The following is a 23189-nucleotide window of genomic DNA, read 5'->3' on the forward strand; positions in this document are numbered from 1 at the left end:
CAGGTATTCTGTTTTTTGAGGAAATCAACACAGAGATTTCAGTTCAAAATGAGTAGAATGTGATATCATTTAATGGGGTGGCACAGTGGTTAGCATTGCTGCCTCACAGTGCCAGGGACCTGTGTTCGATTCCCGGCTTGGGTCACTGCCTATGCGGAGTTCACATGTTCCCCCCATGTCTGCGTGGGTTTCCTCCGGGTGCTCCGGTTTCCTCCTGCAGTCCAAAGATGTGCTGGTTAGGTGGATTGGCCATGCTAAATTCTCCCTCAGTGTACATAAGAACATAAGAACATAAGAAATAGGAGCAGGAGTAGGCCATCTGGCCCTTCGAGCCTGCCCCGCCATTCAATAAGATCATGGCTGATCTGTCGTGGCTCAGTTCCACTTTCCCGCCCTCTCTCCATAACCCTTAATCCCCTCTCTTATCAAAAACCCATCAACCCGCTTCTTAAAAATATTTAGCGAGGCAGCCTCCACCACTTCAACGGGCAGAGAATTCCAGATATTCACCACCCTTTGAGTGAAGAAGTTCCTCCTCAACTCCGTTCTAAACCGCCCCCCCTTTATCTTGAGGCTGTGCCCCCTAGTCCTACCTGAACAGGCACTGGAGTGTGGCGACTGGGGAATTTTCACAGTAACTTCATTGCAGTATTAATGTATGCCTACTTGTGACTAATAAATGAAACAAATAAAAATAAAATATCAATGGACATTGAAAGGTTACATTGCTATCACATTGGTTCATCAGAGTGGCTGGAAGATACACATGTCTGCACAGACTGATCCTGCTGGTCACTCATTGGCACTGGCTCAGGATGTGGTTCGTGGTCGGTCTGTAAACAGGAGGACTCGAAGCAAGCTCTAAAAGACAGTCACATGCAGTAACACATTCAGTTTTGACTGAATGTTCCAGCCCCACCAACAGGCAGGATTCCGCAGTGCTGCTGCTTTCCCCAGTGCAGTGAGGACAGAACATCCCAACATCCCAACACATGTTTCTCTCTCTGCGCGCACTGCCCCATCTTCTGAGCTGAAGTCCCGGAGAGAGTGCTCGCTAACGACATGCTAATGTATTAAAATGAGCTTTCCGGGGTCCCGGGGCATGTTTCATGCCACTCCGCCAGAGAGGGGTGCGGAAGATCAGAACTCGGAAACTCACTGACGTGAACTGCACTCCCTGGAGTTTGAGTGTGTCAGCATTCCTGCAAACACAGAGAGTGGGCTCAAAATCACACTCACATATACACACACTCACATGTACCAGCTCACATATACACACACTCACACGTGTACACACACACATACTCACATGTACCAGCTCACATATACCCACTCACGTGTATACACACACTCACATGTACCAGCTCACATATGCACTTACACACACATGTACCAGCTCACATATACACTCACACACATGTACTAGCTCACATATACATACTCACACTCACATGTACCAGCTCACATATACATACTCACACTCACATGTACCAGCTCACATATACATACTCACACTCACATGTACCAGTTCACACATACGTACTTGCAAATATACACACTCAGAAAATACTCACAAATTCAATCATTCTTATGTACAAACACTTGGAATTGTTGAAAAGCAGCTGCCCCAAAGTCAGATCCAGTTTTAACAGGTGAATGAACAGCTGAATTCAGGCTGTCTGGGTTTGTGGAATATACTCTGGGTATCGGACCCTCATCCTGAGAGGATTTATCAAGTAAATCAGAGCTGGATTTACAGTGATAGAGAGACACCAGCTGGTTACACTGTGTATGTCAGCTAGAATACAATATCGGAGTCACTGTGACATCTGAACCGGTGCTGATTGCTGAGAGAGAGGGATTGCAGTTTGAGAGCAGTGGGATGGACTGTAAACCTCATTGATCCTAAAGTACAGAACAGACAATAAATTTAAATTGTTCCTGAATGTATTTCAGTGATTCCAACTGGAACGTGTGTCTGAATGTGTGTGTGTGTGTATGTGGGGGGGGGGGCTGTGTGTGGGTGTGTGTGTGGGTGTGTGTGTGTCTGTCTGTACATGTGTGTGCCTTTATGTGTGTTTGCATGTGTGTATGTGCATGTGAGTGTATCTGTGTATCTGTGTGTGCGTCTGTACTTCTTTGTGTATGCTTGTACATGTCTGTGTGCATCTATGTGTGTGTGTATGTGTGTGTGTGCATGTGTGTGTGTGTGTGCATGTGTGTGTGTGTGTGTGTGTGCGTGTGTGTGTGTGTGCATGTGTGGTGTGCACCTGTACTTGTGTGTACGTGCTGTATGTGTGTGTTTCTGTAAGTGTGTGTGTGCGTATGTGTGTGTGTGTGCATGTGTGTGCGTATGTGTGTGTATATGTGTGTGTGTGTACATGTGTGTGCGTATGTGTGTGAGAAGGTGTCACAGTGGCAGTGTCACTGGGGTAGCAATCCAGCAAGGAGCAAGGATTCAAATGGCAGCTCAAAGCAAATTACCACAGATGCTGGAATCTGAAACCAAAAGAGAAAACACTGGAAAATCTCAGCAGGTCAGGCAGCGTCTGTAAGGAGAGAAAACAGCTGATGTTTCGAGCCCAGACGAGCCTTTGACATGCCCACTGTTCGAAGAAAGTAGAGAAGTTTTCTCTGTCACGTGTAACAGGGAGTGTTACAGCGGTTATCTAACATGAGTGATCGGGGGGTTGTATCTGGGGCCAAAACGTATCCTTCAATCAACAACTCTCCTCATGTGATCGGGTCATTTATTCCATCCTGTTTGAGGGAGCTTGCTCATACAATTATAGAGCCCTACAGCACAGAAACAGGCCTTTCAGCCCATGCCAACCATGCCCACCCAGCTGGTCCCAATTGCCCGTGTTTGGTCCATATCCCTCTAATCCTTTCCCATCCATGTACTTATCCAAATGCTTTTTAAATGTTGCTATTGTATCTGCCTCAATCACTTTCTCTGGCAGCCCATTCCATACCCACACCAGCCTCTGGATAAAGGAGCTGCCCCTCAGGAACCTTTTAAATCTTTCCCCTCTCACCTTAAACCTAGGCCATCTTGTTTTCAATTCCCTTACCCTGGGAAAAAGCCTATCCCTGGATTCTTACTGCCCCGCCTGCCACGGGAATCGGAGCGGATGAGGGGCGGACAATGGGAAGGTCCATTGACCTCGGGCAGGATTTTACGGTTTCAAGACAAGCGAGGCTATAAAATCCTGCCCTGTGTGAGTTCATCTTATCCATGCCCTTGATGATTTTGTACACCTCAATAAGATCACCCCTCATTCTCCGAGGTTCCAGAGAATGTGCACGGATTAACTACAACATTTCTTACATTCCAACAATGACTACACTATAAACAAATATTTAATTGGCGATAAAACTGTAAAGTACGCTGGGATTTCCTGAGCCCAGGGAAGGTGCTATGGACATGCAAGTCTTTCTTTTCTGGGGACAGAAGATGAGGGATCTGGGTGTCCCAGTGCATGAATCACAAAAGGTTAGTATGCAGGTACAGCACGTGTTTAGGAAGATAAACAGAACGTTGGCCTTTACTGCACAGGGAATGGAATATAAAAATGGGCAGGTTTTACTGCAGTTACACAGTGAGACTCTTTCCAGCGTACAGTTTTGGTCTCTTTATTTAAGAATGGATATAAAACCAGTTCAGAGAAGATTCACGCAACAAGTTCCTGGAGAGGGGGATTATTTTATGTGGAAAGGTTGGATAGGCTGGCTCTGTTCCTATTGGAGTTTAGAAGATTGAGAGATGATATTATTGAAATATGTAAAATCCTGAGAGTCTGGACAGGGTGGATGATGAAGGGGTGTCTCCCTTGTGGGACGGGCTAGGTGTAGGGGACACAGTTTAAAATAGCAGTTTCCTATTTAAGACGGAGATGAGGAGATTGTTTTTTCTCTCAAAGTGTGGTTAATCCGTGGAATTCTCTTCCTCAGAGAGCAGTGAAGGTCATAGAATATTCCCCAGGCTGTGTTGGACAGATCCTTGATTGACAAGGGAATTAAAGGGTACGGGGAAGGGATGGATAGGGAAGTGAGATGAGACCACAATCACCAGCCATGATCTTGTCAAATGGTGGAGCAGGCTCGAGGGGCCGAATGGCCTACTCTTGCTACGAATGTATAGATTCATATTTATCATGCTAGATTGTCCACTGAAAATTCCAAGTAAACAATTTGTCCGGTGTTATTTATTGGGATTCCCACATGTTATCTCATTGACAGCTGGAAAAGACACAGCAGTGGGCAATGACTGAACACAATGACTCGGGGACATGTATTTAAGGTGAAGGATTAGAGGGGACATGAGGGAAAACCTTTTCCCCCAAAGGCTGGTGAGTGTCTGGAATTCACAGCCTAAGTTGTTGGTTGCTCCCTGGATCAGTGTCTGAACCAGCAAGGCTACGGACCAGGTGCTGGAAGTGGGAATCACAATCAGCAGCTAATTTCTTTTTATCTCCTTTTTTGGCCAGTGCAGGAACGATGGGCTGAATGGCCTCTTTCTTCACTGTAACCTTTCTGTGGTTTTAAGTGGGTCAGGAACAGGTTGTATCAAAGGGGACAGAGTGGGTGGAGGAGATACCAGACTGTCTGAGACCAGCACTGAGATCCTTACTGTTCCATATTGTATTTCACTCACTCACTATAAATTTCTCAGTGTGCCAGTCAGGACACTACGGTGTAGGGAGGGGCTATGGGAACAAGTGGAGAGGTAGGCGGAGGTGGGTGTGGACTGTCTGTGATTGCCTTTAGTTTTTAATGAGCACCCCTCCACAAACCCCATCCCCACTCCCCCCCACCCCATCCCCCTCCCTTCCGCACACTGGACCCCAGTCAGGTGGGACACATCTCTGGTGTTTCCTGAGGTAGGGATTTAACTTGACATGGGGGTTGAGTGAGGATAGCTGAGCCTAACCAACAGCAGCTCCGACAACAGAGAGAATGAAAAGAACTTGCTTCCTGTGGGGGACAGTGCCTGGTGTTAGCTTCACAACAACCCAGTCACAGCTGGGCTGGACCTGGCAGATGAAAAGATATAGAAATTCAGAATTGCAACAGCGCAAACCAAGCACGAATGATTGCGAAATTATATCCGGCGCTGTGAGGAAAGAATGAGGAAATAATTGGATTGCGCTCAGAGAGAGACAGCACTGGCTCAATGGGCCAAATGGCCTTTTCTGCATGATAGGGTTTCAATGATTCTATAAGAGACAACACCGACTCAGTGGGCTGAATAGTCTCCTGCTGTGCTATTTAATTCCACGTTTGATTTGATTTATTATTGTCACATGTATTAGTATACAGTGAAAAGTGTTGTTTCTTGCGTTATAGAGACAAAGCATACCAATCATAGAGTACATGGGGGAGAAGGAAAGGAGAGAGGGCAGAACATAGTGTTACAGTCATAGCTAGGATGCAGAGAAAGATCAACTTAATGCAAGGTAGGTCCATTCAAAAGTCTGACGGCAGCAGAGAAGAAGCTGTTCTTGAGTGGGTTGGTACGTGACCTCAGACTCTTGAATCTTCTTCCCAACAGAAGGTAGAAGACAGAATGTCCGGGGTGCGTGGGGTCCTTAATTATGCTGGCTGCTTTGCTGGGGCAGCGGGAAGTGTAGACAGAGTCAATGGATGGGAGGCTGGTTCACATGATGTGCTGGGGTTCGTTCACAACCCTTTCTAGTTTGTTGTGGCCTTGGTCAGAGCAGGAACCATACCAAACTGTGATACAACCAGAATGAATGCATTTTATGGTGCATCTGTAAAAGTCAGTGAGAGCGTGCCCTGATAGTCTGTAAAATTCAAACACACGAGAGGATGATCCCAGGAAATCATGAGGAACTGAATCACAGAATCCATGCAGTGCAAAAAGAGGCCATTCAGCCCATTAAGCCTGTACTATCCACAATCCCACCCAGGCCCTATCCTTGTAACCCTACTTATTTACCCAAGGTAATCCTCCTGACACTAAGGGGCAATTTAGCATGGCCAATCAACCTAACCCGCACATCTTTGGAGTGTGGGAGGAAACCGTAGCACCCGGAGGAAACCCTTGTAGACATAGGGAGAACGTGCAGACTCCACACAGACACAATGACCCGAGGTTGGAATTGAACCCAGGTCCTGGGCGCCGTGAGGCATTATCTATTGAGAAAATGAAAGTGAGAAAGTGGAAAGGTAATTTACATCTCACTCCAGTCCCTGGGACTGAAGCTGGACCAACAGTAAGTTTAAGTTGTGTCTGTGTAGCTCAGGACAATGCAGCAAACTAAATAATCACTGCCTCAGGAAAGCAACGGCTGCAAGTTATCTCCACTGCTTTCAAATTAGTGCAATGCTCTCTGGCATATGGACTGGGATTAGTAACAGGTGTCCATTTATTTCAGGAGATCAGTTAATCACTGTGTTGATGCTGTACCTGTTCCGTGAACGAGATTTACAACTTTTTCATCTTATTCTTTTATAGTTTGGGCTCATTTCACTTTCTAAGATCACTTTGATCTTTGAGCTAGATGGAGAGCGATATATCCAGTATGGGAAGGAGGGAGGTAGATAGTGAGAGGGAATGAGAGACAGATTGGGAGACAGAGACACACACACACACACACACACACACACAGAGGCACTCAGATATAGAGACACAGAGTCAGAGAGAGACAGACAGATACAGAGAGACAGAGACAACACAAAGAGAGAGGGAGAAAGGCAGTGAGATATAGAGACACAGGGAGACAGACAGATATGAAGTGATAGTGGACAATACGAAGAGAGAGAGAGACAGAGAAGCAGTGAGATATAAAGACTCGGAGACAACTCAAAGAGAGAGAGAGACAAAAAGGCAGTCAGATATAGAGAGACAACACAATGATCAAGGGAGATAGACAAACAGATGTAAAGAGACGGAGACAGAGGGACAGACAAATATAGAAAGTTAGCGAGGCAACACAAGGGCAAAGAAACAGATTGAAAACATAGAGATGGAGAGATACAGAATAGACAGGAAAAGACAGTAGAGAAAGAAATTTGAAAGGAAAGAGATAGAGAATAAGCAAAAAAAAACAGAGAGCTACACAGAAAGGATAGAAAGAGGAATGAGCAGGTGAGGAATAGAGACAGAGAGAGGGAGGGAGTGAGAAATGGGAAACATAAATGAGACTGAGAGGTACAGACTGAGAGTTGACTCCTGTTACTGAAGCTTTTTATATTTTCTGTACTCACAAAAATAATCCAACTGAATTGAAACAGCTCAGGTGTGTTTCAGTCCCTCGGGTAACTGATACTTTCCAGACTTTATTCGTGTAGATGGGAACGCGACGAAAATCCTGTCTAAATCTGGAATTACGTTGTAAATGTTTATTAAAATGTGTTTCCTTAGGGTCTTCCAACCCATGACCTTTTATAAAACTGCTCCAACCCCAAAAGCAGCAGCCTGAACAATACAGATTGGCCTTTTCTAAAATAAACCTAATGCACCTTTCCGTAATATAACTTCAGAGATTCCTTCGGAATGACGTTTCTCACCTTTAGTATTTGTTCCCCTTTGAGTGAATTGTCCACCCTGGGGGTGAGTTTGATCAGTGCTGTCAGTGAGGTTTCGACGTGTGTTAAAACAATTGTCCAATCGTTCAAACAAAGACTGATTGATCAGAATTTTAACCTCAGTTTCTTATTTAATAATTTAAGGGAGAAATGCTTGGACCATGACAGACTGGCTGGAGTAGGTTTATTCGAACATAAGAACTAGGAGCAGGAGTGGGCCATTGTGTCTGTGTGTGCATTCTACCTAAAAGCAAAAGTGAAACTAAAATTGTATGGCATGACACACTTCCTTTCTAATGATGTCATGCAGCAATCACTGAAAGGCAAACTGCAACAAGAGGTAAGATGTTGATGTGGGGTGAGGTGAGGTGCGGGGCAAGGATAGATCCTGCATTACCCCAGGGTTTTGGGGCACAATGATAGGACATTGAACATGAACTCAGTCTGTTTGCTCTCATACACTTATTCAGTAGGAGGAATAACTGGGCAGTGATCAGGAGCAGGGACATTGGCTAATTCTGTTTTTTCAATGACCATTAAACTTGATAAATGCCCTCGAGAGGCTGAGCGGATATACATGGGCAGAGCTCTGGCACCTTCATCCCCAAATCCATGGCAACCCTTCAGTACAGCATTTAGACACTCCTGGGTTCTTTACATAGGCTGACGTAGATAGTACAGCAATGAGGCCATTCAGCCATTGGCTCCATGCTGGATTTGATGATCCACCTGAGACTCTTCCCAGTTCCACCTGCATTAACTCACCCTATTAGCATATCCTTCAATTCCTATTGCCTCGTGTTTATCCAACTTCTTAATTACATCAATCCTATTCACCTCCACCTCTGTCTTGGCAGCTTCCACACTCTGTCTTGCTGATCTCTCTGTACATTAACTGGTTTTAACCCTTCTTTCCCCTCTCCTCCAGGCAGCGCTGGCTGAGAGTAACATGCAGCTACTCAACAATCCGACCTTACTCAACCCGTCAACCGGGGGTTTGATGCACGTGGCTCACGATGACGTCAGCAGCACAGTGGAGCAGGTCAACAGCAATGGCAGCAGCAGCCCCGGACTGTCCCCTCAACAACACGGGTACGTGCCCACTCCCACCCCCCCCTCAACAACACGGGTACGTGCCTGCTCCCACCACACCCCCCAATCAACACGGGTACATGCCCACTCCCACCCCCCCCAACAACACGGGTACGTGCCCGCTCCCACCCCCCCTCAACAACACGGGTACGTGCCCACTCCCACCCCCCCCCAACAACACGGGTACGTGCCCGCTCCCACCCCCCCTCAACAACACGGGTACGTGCCCACTCCCACCCCCTGCCCATCAATACGGGTACACACCGACTGCCCCCCCCACCCCCCCAACAACACGGGTATGCGCCGACTCCCCCCACCACCCCCCCCCCCCCCAAACTCTGCAACAACACGAGTACATGCCAACTCCCTCTCACTCTGACAACCTGGCTACACGCCAACTCCCCCCCCCGCAACAACACAGGTATGCACTGACTCCCCCCGCCCCTTGCAACAACACGGGTACACGCCAACTTCCCCCCCCCACCTCCCCCCACTCCTCTCCACCCCCCCTCCCCAACGGGACAACAGGGATACGCACTGACACCCCCTGCCCCTCCACAACAACACGGGTAATCACCCACTCTCCCCCCTCAACAACACGGGTGCGCCCAATACTCTCCCCCCAGCAACACGGGTATAACCCAATTCCAGGGCCACAGGACTCGGGACTGGCCTCTGGTCAAAACCAGGGGACAGATCCAATGGGTAAGACATAACAACAACTGGCATTTATTTGATGCCTTTAAATGTGGCGAAACATCCCGAGGGGCTCCACAGAAGGTTAAATCAGACACGCTGGCATAGCGCTAGGGACCCGGGTTCAATTCCCGGCTTGAGTCTCTGTCTGTGTGGAGCCAGTATGTTCTCCCCATGTCTGCATGGGTTTCCTCCAGGTGCTCTGGTTTCCTCCTACATTCCAAAGGTGTGCGGTTAGGTGGCTTGCCAAGGTAAATTACCCCTTTGTACCAGGGGGACTAGCAGGATAAATACGAAGAGTTACAGCAATGGGACCTGTGGTCAGTTCAGATGCGACGGGCCGAATGGCCTCTTTCTGCACTGCAGGGGTTCTATGTTCCCTGATCTATGATTTTAGTCGCATTAGGAGATATCTGTGAAGATGACTGAAACTTTAGTTAAAACAGTGAGATTTAAGGAGGCTGTTTGAGAAGGAGGGAGAGTGAGAGAGACACAATGTTTAAGGGAAGACGCTGCAAAGTTTGAGGTCCAGGAAACTGAAGGTATGTCTCTCAGTGTTGAGTGGTTAAAATGGGATACACCCAGAGATTAAAGTTATCGGAGCGCGGAGATACTGGCTTTGTGTTTTTTACAGGGACAGGGAGAGGTGAGACCCCAGAGGGATTTGAAACAAGAGTCAGAGTTTTAACATTGAAACTTTGTCAGACCAGGAGCAATTGTAAATCAGTCAACACAAGGGTGTTTGACTTAGGAATAAGGCTGCACTTCCAGCCTAAACACTGGGAGGCTTTTCCATCTGCGAAGAGGAAAGGCTAAGAGTTCAAAGAATCCCTACTGTGCAGAAAGTTCAGCCCCCTGAGTCTGCTCCAACAACAATTCCACTGAGGCCCTACCCCCACAACCCTACCCTGCTAGTCCCCCTGACACTAACAGGCAATTCAGTACATCCACTCCACTTAACTTGGACATCTTTGGAGTGCAGGAATAAATCGGAGCATTCGGAGGAAACCCAGGCAGACACGGGGAGAATGTGCTTTGTTGATGCCATTATCCATCGCACCAGCTGATTCCCTTCATAATCCAGTTGTAAGTTCATGGAAAGCACGATAAAGAGCATTCAAAGGTGGAAATATTCCCCAGCCCCTCGTTAAAGGCCAATGTACTCTTCCCAATCTCTGCATAGGCACCAAGTGCACATCAAGGAGGAACCTGCAGAGTTGGAGGAGGATGACCCGTCTGTCTCAATTATCGCAACAGCCAATGTGAATTCGGAAATGCAGGAAGCTAGAGAGATGGAGGAGGAACTAACAGCAGAGGAATTGGAATAACATCAAACTCAAGCACTTCAACTTATTAAAAAAACAAACAGACAAAAACGAAAACAGGGTGAGACCTCATACCTGCATTTCTGTCATACCTGCATCTCCTGGGCCTGACTCACCAGGACTGAGTGACCAGAGCAAGGAGCACGTCCTTCAAACACCAACAGATACTTGAAGACTCCAATGGCAGCTTTGATTGTCCATTAAAAACGGAGCCTTGGAACACAAACCAACTTGTTTGGTGGACATTGAATGGCTCCAACTAATCGAAGCAATGCTGTGACCATTTTATTACTTTTCTTCCCAAGTGTTTTGTCATTAACGCAGCGATGGTTATCAGTGCTCTGCCTGTCAGCCAGTCACACAGACCTACAATGTGGATAAGTCACTTATTCACACTTAGGGCCCCAAACAGACTTTTTCAACCTGCTTTCAAGGTACCTCAATTTGAATTTTTTCTATCCAATGCTGTAGATAGCTCAACAGGCACATTGTATTTAAACAGAGGGCAACTGTGGAACTGTTTCTGGGGTATCAGATCTCCCCCCACCCCACCCATTCCCCCCCCTAACCTTGGCATCTGCTGAGATCTAAATGAAAGATCTGTCCAGGACAGTGTTAACTTGTCTTTAAACTCCCACTGTTATTTTAGTTTTTGTGTTTATATCTGGTTCTGGGGAATGGGATGGGGGTGGGAGGGAAACGGAAAGGGTCAGCCTTTTAAATCTATCTCACTTAAGCTTTGTATTGTAAATGACTGAAGATTAGATAATGTTGACGGAGACCTAATCAAAGGTACAACTGTGTGGAGAAAGTGGTCAGAGAGCCCAAGTTGTCGGGTGTTGACTTCTTACAGTGTCAGGTTTTAAAGCAAAGCACAGAACATTTCTATAAAGTTAGCCCATCGAGAGTTTAAGGACAGTACGTAAATATACTTTAAAAGAAATGTGAAGCTTCAAACGAAAAAGGCTTATTCCTGGTTGGTTCTGTTTTGACTGCATTGGTAAACTTTGACCCACACTGAGTGAAACTCTGCCTTGTGTCAGAGAATCTTTTCCCTGATTGGTTTTTGGGGGGGATGATGAGGGTGGGGGTTGGGGGGTGGGGGTGGGGGAATTTGCTAATTGTGTTGCCCTTAAAGGGACAATCACCACAATAATGCGGATCACTTTCCAGTAACTCCCGGTGTTGACACTCACACCGTTCAAAGCTAAACGGACATTCAAACAAAATGCCAGCAAGCAAACAGCGCCTCTGGATCTCTAGGGCAGAAGGGGAGAGGCAGGTGGAGGGAGGAGGCAGGGGGACAGCAGAAGGGAAAGGAAACAAATGGCCTCCTTCTATGCTGGCTAGCGGGGGCAGAGGTGACAGAAGGGAACCCACTCCAGAACTCTACCGCCTCGCCCACCATGGAATCAGAGCCAGCAAAGGGCTGACAATGGAAATGTCCGTTGATTTCAGGCGGGAGTTTCTGGTCTCGCTCGAGCGAGGCTGTTAAACCCGCCCTGGGCCTCAGTTTCTCGTTACAGGTTTTCAAAGCAGCCTCAACAAACCCAGCCTGAGAGCGAGGAAGAGATAGAGAGAGAACTTCTCTGCCATAGGACTTTAACGAAACCAAATCAAAGACATTAGTGGCCAAGACACAATGTTTCACTTATTCTTTTCATTACTTTGAAATGATGTTCTTTTTTAATTAACACAATGCGCTGTGCAATTTCCGTTACCAAAAAAAGTTGATGTATTTACAGTATTTCCCTGTGATCTGACCCAGTTCAAACAAGGTGCAGTGATATCAGCTCTGTGAGGTCTATTTGTGATAAGGTCCATGTTGTGATTGGGAATAGCTCAATCAGGAAATAGTTCCTTGTTGCCAAAAGCCAGAGATTGTCACTGTTTCTGAACTTTGAACTCAATGAGGTGGAATAGGGGTATCCAGGGGATCGAGACTCTACTGAGGATCGATCGCTGCTTATCTCCATTAGAATGAATCCCCCATGGAGATCTACAAAACTGGTCCAATCTACCTGTGAGGATTGAGTCCACTTCTTTCTTCAAAATGATCCACCCGTGCACAATATCAATTTCCAGTTGCTGCTATTATGGTGCATCTAATTCCCAAACTAACCTGTCCAGTTTAAAACTTGATGAAATGTCTACAATCCAAATACAACAGTAGAGTCTTAATTTAAAACAAATGTAACTGATAGTAATTGGAATGACCTCCTCGGTATGTCCAAACGAGAGTACACCTTGACAGACAGAACATGACTCATGGCATTGACCACAACCCATGAATCATGGCAATTAATCAAACTCTTCAGCTATAAATCACATCCTGGGGGGTCCTCGTCACCAACGATGTGGGTGGTCCTCATGACACAACCATCTTCCCCTCCAGCTGGGAATCTCCGGTCCACACGTTCCTGGCCAATGATGCATTGTCAGAATTGCCATGTGGCTCTACTCTCTGTCTTGAGTGAGAAAACTAAGCAGCAAAATAATTTGGGGAGCAAGATTATCTGTACAACAACTGAACCAATTACGACTCAGGTCCAAGAGTTTAATTTTCTCTAGCCCAGCAGGATTTTGGAAGACAAGTCTCTTGAGTGTGTGCAGTTCAGGAGATGGCATTATTCCACAGATTGGGATCTTGTAGCACTTACAGGAAGATAACATGAACAAAAGTTTGGTTTCAGGTCCCAGCTCTCAACTAAAGATTCTACCACTGTTTGGATTTCTTGAGGCTTCAGAACATTCAACACAATTCTTCTCTGTGTCTTAACTTGTTTTAAGAAAGGAGCTGAAAGGTTAGGAAAAAGAGATAAGAGCAAAGTATCAATGGGAGAGAGAGAGAGAGAGAGAGAGAGAATGTGAGAGAGAGGGGCCACTCAATGTGTGTCAAAAACCCACTTTACAGAGAATGAATTTAATAAGTTTCTGATATGACAAGGTCAGTAGGTTAGTCTTGGCAGCTGGTAGTGAAATCCTAAACCGTGACTTCACCGCAGTATCAATGTTGTTCCAGTCGATCACCACTCTCATCTCCAAATATGGCCGCGATCAGTGAATCGCTGATCATTCACGTGATCAGCCAATGGCAGATGAGCTGGAACCTGCCTCAATATTAGTCAGTTTCTGCTTTGCCCTCCCCATCTTGCCAACCCAACCACTGAGACCAGGGCCCCTGCAGTAAGTTGGAGACTTGTCAATGGATCATAACAGATTCACATTCAACCTGTAGGTTGAGAACACAGTCCCTCTTCAAGCCATTAGCTTCCATCATTGTATGTGGAGTGGCCAGAGACTTGGTCCAGAACAGTTGGTGAGATTTTACAACAGGTCTTGACTTTTGCTGTTGTCTCTTGGTGCCAGATATTGTGACAGGATCCAAGAGGTTTGTTGTTAAAGCTTTGGGAAGAAAAAGTACAACAAATAACTTAGTGATCTTCCAGATCTCCAAGGGTTCCACCTCTCTCTTGGGCAGAGCAGGTACATGAACCGTGGAGGTCTTTCTTAAGAGTCAAATTCCCCGCTCCTATTAATTTTTAGAAATCTGCTGCTAACGCTAACAGATCCCAGTAATCCAATTGATTTAGCAGTGGAGGTACGTTGCTAAGAATAACCTTTTCCAAATTTCCAGGCTCCACAAAATTGAACCAGGAATAAGAAATTAGAACATAACTAAGGCTGAATTGGAAGCTGGATTGGCTGGACTCAAGTCTACAGAGGACCCATGGATCACCAATTGGAGATCCCCAGTTGTACAGGATACAATAAAACTGGACGCACAAGCTATAAATCATGTGATTCCTTTTCCTCAGGTGAAGGCAGTTAAAGATTAATTGTCTTGATGACATTTTAAAACAAGGAGGGAAAAATTGAAATATTATGAGGCATTAGAGTTTCCACGACAACACCATTACTGAGCAAAAAAGGTCATTTATATCATTGAAAGTGGAATCATGAATAATGTAATGACCACTAATTAATTATCAAACCTGATATATTACACATCACAAGCCTTCATAATCCTGAAAACCATAAAAGATTATAACGATCCAGGCACGCATGTTAAAATATTTTGATTTTTTTTCCTGCGATAATTAAGATTTTTTAAAACATTGAACGGAATTTCAGGAACCTGCAAACGTCCCAATCACATGACATCTCGTTTTTTTATTGTCTTTTTGAGAATTTCCCGTTGTCCTTTGATAGCCAGAGACTTGGAGGGTTTTAATTTAATTCAGCGGGTTGGAAACCTACAGGAGCAAGTGGAACATCAGTTTTACAATCCGTTTTAAAATTTGATGAGGTTCAGGACCAGGTTGATGAGTTTGGCAGTTCTCTGGCTCTATATCATCAGTGACTATTCAGAAAGCTGGGAAATTGTTGGGAGTTGGAATCTTCAGGCCAGGTTGCAATGGTTTTCCATGAGTGCAGAATCTCAGGATCGATTCTTGGGATGGCCACATCCAGTAGTCACGATGTGGAGATGCCGGCATTGGATTGGGGTAAACACAGTAAGAAGTCTCAGAACACCAGGTTAAAGTCCAACAGGTTTATTTGGTAGTAAGTGCCATTAGCGTTTACTACCAAATAAACCTGTTGGACTTTAACCTGGTGTTCTGAGACTTCTTACCACGTCCAGTAGCGCATTGCTCTGGACAATGAGTCAGACTTTAAGGGAGTATTGGGAAGGATTGAATTGTTGTTGATTCATATCCAAGCAACAACACCTCAGAGCTCGGTCCCTCTCCGGCAGAATAGATTTTCTGAATATTCCCTGACGTTGGAAAATGGGAGCAGGGTCAAGGCCATTCAGCTCCTCGAGCCTGTTCTGCTATCTGCTGCTTCATTTGGAGTTATAAGTTTTGCTTATAAATGTGTGCCAGTCCCTGCATTTCCAACAGATTCACACCAGGTACTTGGGGGAAGGAATTTTGACCTACCCTTGGGGAAGAATCTGATTGGCATTCTGGCCTCGCTCATCCCAAAATCCCGCCTGAGATCATAGGACCTTCCCATGCTCCGCTTCTCACCCACCCCAATTCCCGTGGCAGGTGGGATGATAAAAATCTGGTCCGGTTGTATATTCTGGTGAAGTAAAATTAGACAGTGAGTCAAAGAAAAGGCTGTTCAGTGCCCACGGCTTCCAGCTGTGAGGATCAGGTTAAAATTATCCCAAGGTTTCATCAACACTTAGATTTTCCCTCTTCCCCACTCCTATTCTCACTCTGAGTCAAGAAGCTGGAAACTGCTACCTTTGAATCTTTTCCATTTTGAAAGTTTTGTTTTTCAGTTGACCAAAGATAATTATTTTCTTTTCAGTGGTGAAAGTACTCGCTAGTCTGAGTCCTCTCACAAATATGGGATCTGATCATTAAAGGTTTGGGAAATCACAGCTCGTGTCCCTGTTCAACTTGTGACTGGGTATCCACGGTGAAGGACAATTACTGAATCTCTTGCTGTCACCGTGCTTCTGTTTACAGTTGTCAGGCTCAAAGTGAAAGCTACAGAGTGAATCTAAAACCTGTCAGAACGAGCCTCAGCTTCAAACCCCCATGTGGAGTTAATCAGAAAACACGATCCACTCTGAGGGCTTTGTTTCTTGCCCCTCAGTTAGAAGCTAACAACATGTTCCAAAGAAACAATGGATTAAAAATTCAATTCATTCATTATTTATTCCAAAGTTAAGTTTCAGTTTTCTACTCTTGGCTGGGTTATAATTCTGATCCAAAGTTTTAATCTTTCCTTATTTATTTTGCCTCTCACTTGGTTACTTTGTGTTGAAGTTGATTGTTTTGAGGCAAGTGGAACACTGGAAAGGGAAAGATTCTTTCATCTCTCTAAGTGACGAATGAGCTGGTGCTAATCCCCGGATCTGGCATCATTCGCCATTTTGGATAAAGGAAAGAAAGAAAAGGATTGATTTCTCTCCGGTATTTAAATACATTTTCTATCATGGGATGTGGGGACTCAGCCCTAATTGCCCCTTGAGAAGGTGGTGGTGTGCTGCCTTCTTGAACTGCTGCAATCCATGTGGTGTAGGTACACCCACTGTGCTGTTAGGAAGGGAATTGCAGAATTCTGACGCAGTGACAGTGAAGGAATGGCCAGTATACTTCCAAGTCAGGATGATGTGTGGCTTGGAGGGGAACCTCCAGTTGGTGCTGTTCCCAGGTGTCTGCAAGGTGGTGGAGGCAGTGGGTTTGGAAGGGGCTGTCCAAGAATCCTTGGTGAGTTACTGCAGTGCATTCTTTAGATGGCACACACTGCTGTTATTATATATTGTGTGGCACAAATGTTACTTACCACTTGTCAGTCCAAGCCTGGATATCGTCCAGATCTTGTTGCATTTGGACATGGGCTGTTTCAGTTTCTGAGGAGTGGCGAATGGTGTTGAACATTGTGTAACCGTCAGCGAACATCCCCATTTCTGACCTTATGATGGAGGGCAGGTCATTGATGAAGCAGCTGAAGATGGTTAGGCCTAGGACACTATCCTGAGGGACCCCTGCAGAGATATGCTGGAGCTGAGATGATTAACTTCCAACCACCACAACCATCTTCCTTTGTGCCGGGTATGATTCCAACCAGTGGAGAGTTTTCCTCCTGATTTCCGTTGATTCCAGTTTCGCTGGGGCTCCTTGATGCCACATGCGGTCAAATGCTGCCTTGATGTCAAGGGCTGTCTCTCTCACCTCTCCTGAAGTACTTGTAAATAAATCTATGCAGTAATTAGCTGCTCACAAGATATTTCATCTGCTACACCCTAATAATTAAGTTTTAGATGAATGAAACCGTCCACTTTGCAGACAGAGAGTCAGCTTCTGTTCACCACAATTGGTTTCCTTTTCAGTTTGTTCCAAGGCAGGTGAGATTGGTGCCATTTCACTATCTTACCAATCACATCAATATTTCCCGATAGAACCTCAATCAAAGGCTTTGATTTAATGGTTTTTAATGTTCTTTGTGAGAAGCATGCACACCTTTCCTTCTTGGGCTGAAGGTGATAATGATTGTTAGTGGCAGTATTTACTGGGATTCCAGTCGATTCTAGTGGGCACCGGGGTGACCGCTAAGGCTAATCTGTGCTCAGAAGGTTCTGTTGCAAATAGGACAGGACAGCCCAGACAATGGAGCTTTGGACCAGTTGTTGATTCTGGGTTTTGTCTCTGCCTCTGAAATGCATTTGCTTTCGAAGGAGCTGAACCATTTCCTATTTGACGGTGTGAGATGCAGCGATTCTGGCCGAGCTTCTCTCAGGATTTGAAGTCGATATCAGAACCCCAAAGTGAGATCTTCAGAGTTTCCTGTGGGGCGTTTCCTTTGGCCACTGTGAGAGTGCAGCACAGACTCACACTCTCCATGGAGGATTTGCTTTGCTGAGTGAGGGTCTGGCATTCTCACTGTGTGACCAGACTCACTCGGTTGTGACTGTCTCAGTTTGGGTCTGGTGGCTTGGTGTAGCCTGGTTACCAATTCAGGTGAGCACCGCGCTGTTGGGTATTTTGTCCTGCTGTCTGATCTCCAAAGCTTCCAAAGGCAACTCGAGTGGAAGTGATTGATTTTCTTGATCAATATGATTAGCCATGATCATAATAAAGGCAGAGTAGGCTGGAAGGGCCGAATGGCCTTCTCCTGCTCCTATTTTCTATGTTTCTTGGCATGAGGCTGGTGCACAGTCCAAGCCAGAGCAGACTGGGTGGACCTATTGCTCTGTAGACTTTCAGTTTGGGAGGCAGGTTTACTCCCCTTCATTCCTGGACTGATACTGGGAGACTGCAATTCCTGCAATTGTCTCACCATCAATATCGACAGCGAGAGAGAGAGTGTGCTGCTGGGGTAACTCAACCTATCCGTTGCTGACACGCTGTGACCATGAGCTCGAGCTCGAGATGGGGCTTTCCAGAAGTTCTCTCCGTGCTGGGCGTGAGACCAAAGTGGTTGCATGAATTGGAGAACAAGTGCAAGCTACACACCCTATAGTTAACTTGTGGAACAAAAGTCTAATCTCATGCTTATGAATGGCCACCTTAATATGTTCTCGTTCTCTTAACCAAGCAATGTTGTTTTCTATGAGTTATGCATAAGAGAATTGTTTACTGGTCTATCGAAAATTGTTAGAAAAATGGACACACTCAGTATCAACAAAATCTTTGCTCCCCCCACCCCATGTTTCGCACTCAGTAAAAACAAATGTGTTGCATCATGATAATAATAGAACTTATTTCTACCAAAAGATCCATTTCTTCTTGTCCTTCTCTTCCCAAGTATTTGCTTTGTTCCTTTCTCCCTCAGCACGATGTTCCAAGGCTTATGGTTTGGCTCCATTTCCAATGGGAGGACATTGAACCTAACTAAAGAATTGCAGAAGATTCAGGGCTAATTCAGAGTTCTTTGTCACAGTTTTTTATGAGGTTTTTTTTCCTCTTATAGAATATTATGTCTCTAGTTGTGTAACTCTTGAGGGCACTGGTCTGGTTTATAGAGTTAGTAACTTCCAGAATAGGCACCTCAGAAAGTGGACCCTCCAACCAGCCTACAATTCGGCAGCTGCTTTCTCTAATTTCCCCCCAGTATTCTTTTACTTTTCTTCTTTTCTACATACTCATTCACAGTTTCCATTTTAAATGATGTAACAGTCTCTGCCTCAGTCCTCTCGCACAGTGAATCATTGCCTGAACTAATAGCTCTCTGTGTAAAAATATTTCTTTAAATTCCTCCATAATTAATCCTGTGCTAATGCTCAGTCATTGTTCCAACTTAGCAGCGAGTAGAAACTGTCTTTCACCAACCATTCTCTCAAAACCTCACAGATTTTGAAAACCTCTATTAATTTCCCTGTAAATGTCCTCTCTCTTATTATCAGTCTGGCCCAGGGTGAGAATGCAGGTGAGAACTGCTTTAACCTTTGTAGAATACTTCATGTCGGAAACACTGCTACTACCTCCTTATCATCTCGAAACCAGGATAATTGGTTCAGTTGCAATTAGGAATAGGTTTTAATATGATTTTTCTTTTGATAATAACCACAACCTCAGAATTACTTAGGACAAACAACCAAAAATCCAAAGAAGGCAACAGAGTTTATTCAGCATCAACTGAATGTTTTGAAAACACCAAATACAGAAATCTTCAAGGAATCAGGAATTCTCTGCAGCATCCGGGTGCTTTGTATGTTGCTGAGGATTTTTTGATCTTTATAGGGTCAAGAACATTAGCTTTAAGACGTGAACTTCCAAAAAATAAGTGAAAATCGAATGGTTTAGCACAAGAGTCTGATCGAACTGATCAACACCCTGAAGTTTAACAGGCCTCACTTAGCTCTGTATTCCTGCTGTTACCTATTATTGTTTCACTTTATCTTGGTTCATTACGGAGCAGAACAGCCTACATCTGCTCCCCCTTCAATCTTCCTCCTGGATTTTTGAAGGAATATTGAGATTGGACAGTGGCTGGGTACAGATTTGAGTTTGGTTCCACCCATGATTTAGCATGCACTGGAACACCATGGGGATGCAGGAGCGTTGGGAATTTAGTGAGAGTTTAAGTTGCAATGGGTGTATCAGCGGAGCCAGGGAACAGAGTAACTCTGATGCATAAGTACATAATCCAAAATCAGAAGCTGGTTCAAGTTTTTAAGAACTGTGGTCAGACCACTTGACCTCTCATAGCAGATGGTGAATGTACCTTGTGCCCCATTTCTTCCTCCTGCACTTATGATAATAGTATGTCCCTTAGGATGGATTATACACTCAAAGGTCCATGAAATTAACATATTATTACTGACATGTACCTCAGCAAAGAGAAACCAATACGATGGTGAGAATTTTACTAAAGGACAGGATGCACTTGACAGTATCGGTCATACCGCTGTAACTCGGGAAAAGGTGTTCACTTTGTGTTGTGTCTCTGATTTTATTCTGTTTTTATTTAAATGAATCTTGAGTTTCGTCCATAGTAGGAACTAGGACTTTGTGATTCTTGTTCTTTTGGGTTTTGTGAGCAGAATCCACACGGGGCGAAGATGTGAGTTTAAAGACAGACTTTAATGCACAGAGCATTGTTTGAGCAGCTGTGACTAGCTCTCTGCTGGAGTTGGGTCCAAGCTAAAAGGAGAATGCTCTTCACTGCTGGGTTTGAATTGACAGTTCCAACAATTTCTCTTTTTGTTTTTTTAACTTCAAGCTTTTATTAATGTGGCCCCAATGCTGTCATGGTAACACAGTCTGCCATGGTTGGGAGAAAGGGTTGCACAGTGCAATATTACCCGTATTTAAACGGAAATCAGCACTAAAGCAGCATTCTTATTCAAACAGAATCACATGAGAGGCTGTACTTGTGGGGAATGGTAGCATGATATTGAAAAGATATTGCTCGCAAGGACTTAATGTAATGTTGGTGCTCTGTACAGACAGTTTAACTCTGTATCTAACCCCATTCTATACCTGTCCTGGTGATGGGGACAGCAAAGAGGGAGCTTTACTCTGTATCTAACCCCGTGCTGTACCTGTCCTGGGAGTGTTTGATGGGGGGACAGTGTAGAGGGAGCTTTACTCTGTATCTAACCCCGTGCTGTACCTGTCCTGGGAGTGTTTGAAGGGGGGACAGTGTAGAGGGAGCTTTACTCTGTATCTAACCCTGTGCTGTACCTGTCCTGGGAGTGTCGGATGGGGACAGTGTAGAGGGAGCTTTACTCTGTATCTAACCCTGTGCTGTACCTGTCCTGGGAGTGTCAGATGGGGACAGTGTAGAGGGAGCTTTACCTTTTACTTAACTTGTGCTGAATTTAGTAGTTCATTGCCCCTCATATTTTGACTCAGTAAAAAATATTATTAGTTTTTTGATAAACATAAGAACTAGGAGCAGGAGTCGGCCATCAGGCCCCTCAGCCTGCTCCACCATTCAGTAAGATCATGGCTGATCTTTTTGTGGACTCACTCCAGTTACCCTCCCACTCACCATAACCCTTAATTCCATAACCTAACACCATAGTTAATGACAATTCCAAAAGAGGCAACCAATCCTCCTGTTCTTTCCCAACCCTCCTTGAACGTGAGGAATGTTGGATTGGTTGGGTTGATGTTGCTCTGTTTCACAAAGCGATGCTGTGTAAGGTGGACATGGTCAATGCAAGAGTGAGTGTCAGCACACCCAATCTCAACCCAGTCAGCAGAAGGGTTTGTTTTCCCAGGAAATGGCAAATCCCATGGAATTGAAGCAGGGTGTGGACAGAGTGGGGAAAGAAGCCTGATTTAATAACTGCTTGAAGCTGTTACTGCACAAACCCAGCAGCCAGACTGGTGGAATTCCCCTCAGTTTTTGAAAATGAAAAAGCTCTTAATTTTCTTTTTCTTCCGTATTTCAAAGGACCGACCTGGAGACCTCAAGGAACTGAACTTTCAATAGAATAAATAAGGAACAAATGCTTTAAGACACTTCTGTAAAAAAAAAAGCAAAAAAAAGTTTTAAAAATGCATAATATGAATATTAGTTACCTAGTCAAAAGAGACGTTAAAGAAGGGCAGCGAGTTGTTTTTTGCGATATTTTATGTATCGGTGTATATTCTGTAAGTTGCTTGCTCTGAAGAACCCAAGTTGTTCCTCCACTTGTTTACGTATTGTATGGCTTTAAGCTCTGCTTTCGATTTTAGATTTGCTTACTCTGCTTTCCCTCTCTCCGTGTCTGCTTCCTTTCCAGCCTGGCTTCTGCAGTTTAAATAGCTGGATAGTTAAACTTTTTTTTTTGACTGCTTTGTTACTCCATATGGCATCTTAGTTGATGTTATTAACTTCTGGGGGAAGAAAAACATGTAGGTTTAAAAATAAGTGGTTTAGGTAATGTTTGTATATTTATCTTAGAATAATTTTGATACTTCCCTATTCAGTGTGTTAGGTTAATTCTCTCAAATGCGAGGTTTTTTAATTTTTTTTAATTATTCCTGTATTCATCATGTGTTTTACCTCAAAGAAAAGCATTTTTTAAAAGAAGATAACTAGGACCAAAAATTAAATGATGGGGAGAGATATTCCTCCTGTGTTCCAATGTCAGCTTCAGATACTCAACATTTCTACTTTAGAATTCCTTTCTAACCCTCATCTAAAGCAACTGAAAATATACATTTCCAAAGGAGAACCTTGCACACATGTTTTTAAATTGAAAGGTATGCAATTACACTTTGCCATATTAGTGTTGAAGGGCACCAGGCATTCATGAAATAAAAATCAGTGTTTGGAATGAAACCCCTTTTAACTAGCTCTTTGTTATTCCAGTGAATGCAGGATCTTGGGTTCGGTGAATGAAGGGTCCCTTTGCTAATATTACAGAGTGTGATCTCACTCCCCCATCCCCTTACCCACCCTGTGTGTGCATCAAGAGTTGTTGAGGGTCTGTTCGTCCTTTTCACTGCCTTAGAGTGAAAAGCCAGGGAGGGAAGGAGATGGAGGAGAGAATGGCTGACATTGAAAATGTGGGACCCTTTCATTTGCATCTGGAGAGTATTGATGGTGGGGGGTTTGTCA

At 44.7% G+C, this 23189-nt stretch overlaps 1 protein-coding gene across 3 annotated transcripts in view; it reads left to right on the forward strand.

Annotated features, from left to right (window-relative positions):
- Window positions 1–11165, forward strand: part of foxp4 (forkhead box P4) — a 339940-nt gene extending 328775 nt beyond the window's left edge. For all 3 annotated transcript variants that reach the window (XM_080210242.1, XM_080210241.1, XM_080210243.1), the window contains exons 16-17: window positions 8483–8646; window positions 10526–11165. In XM_080210242.1, the coding sequence (XP_080066368.1) occupies window positions 8483–8646; window positions 10526–10670 (309 nt within the window). In that variant the 3' untranslated portion in view covers window positions 10671–11165. The remainder of the gene's footprint in view (window positions 1–8482; window positions 8647–10525) is intronic.
- Window positions 11166–23189: the final 12024 nt, after the last annotated feature.

This window comes from Carcharhinus amblyrhynchos, chromosome 22 (genome assembly GCF_965287045.1).
Source record: "Carcharhinus amblyrhynchos chromosome 22, sCarAmb.v2.hapA, whole genome shotgun sequence".
Classification (NCBI taxonomy): domain Eukaryota; kingdom Metazoa; phylum Chordata; class Chondrichthyes; order Carcharhiniformes; family Carcharhinidae; genus Carcharhinus; species Carcharhinus amblyrhynchos.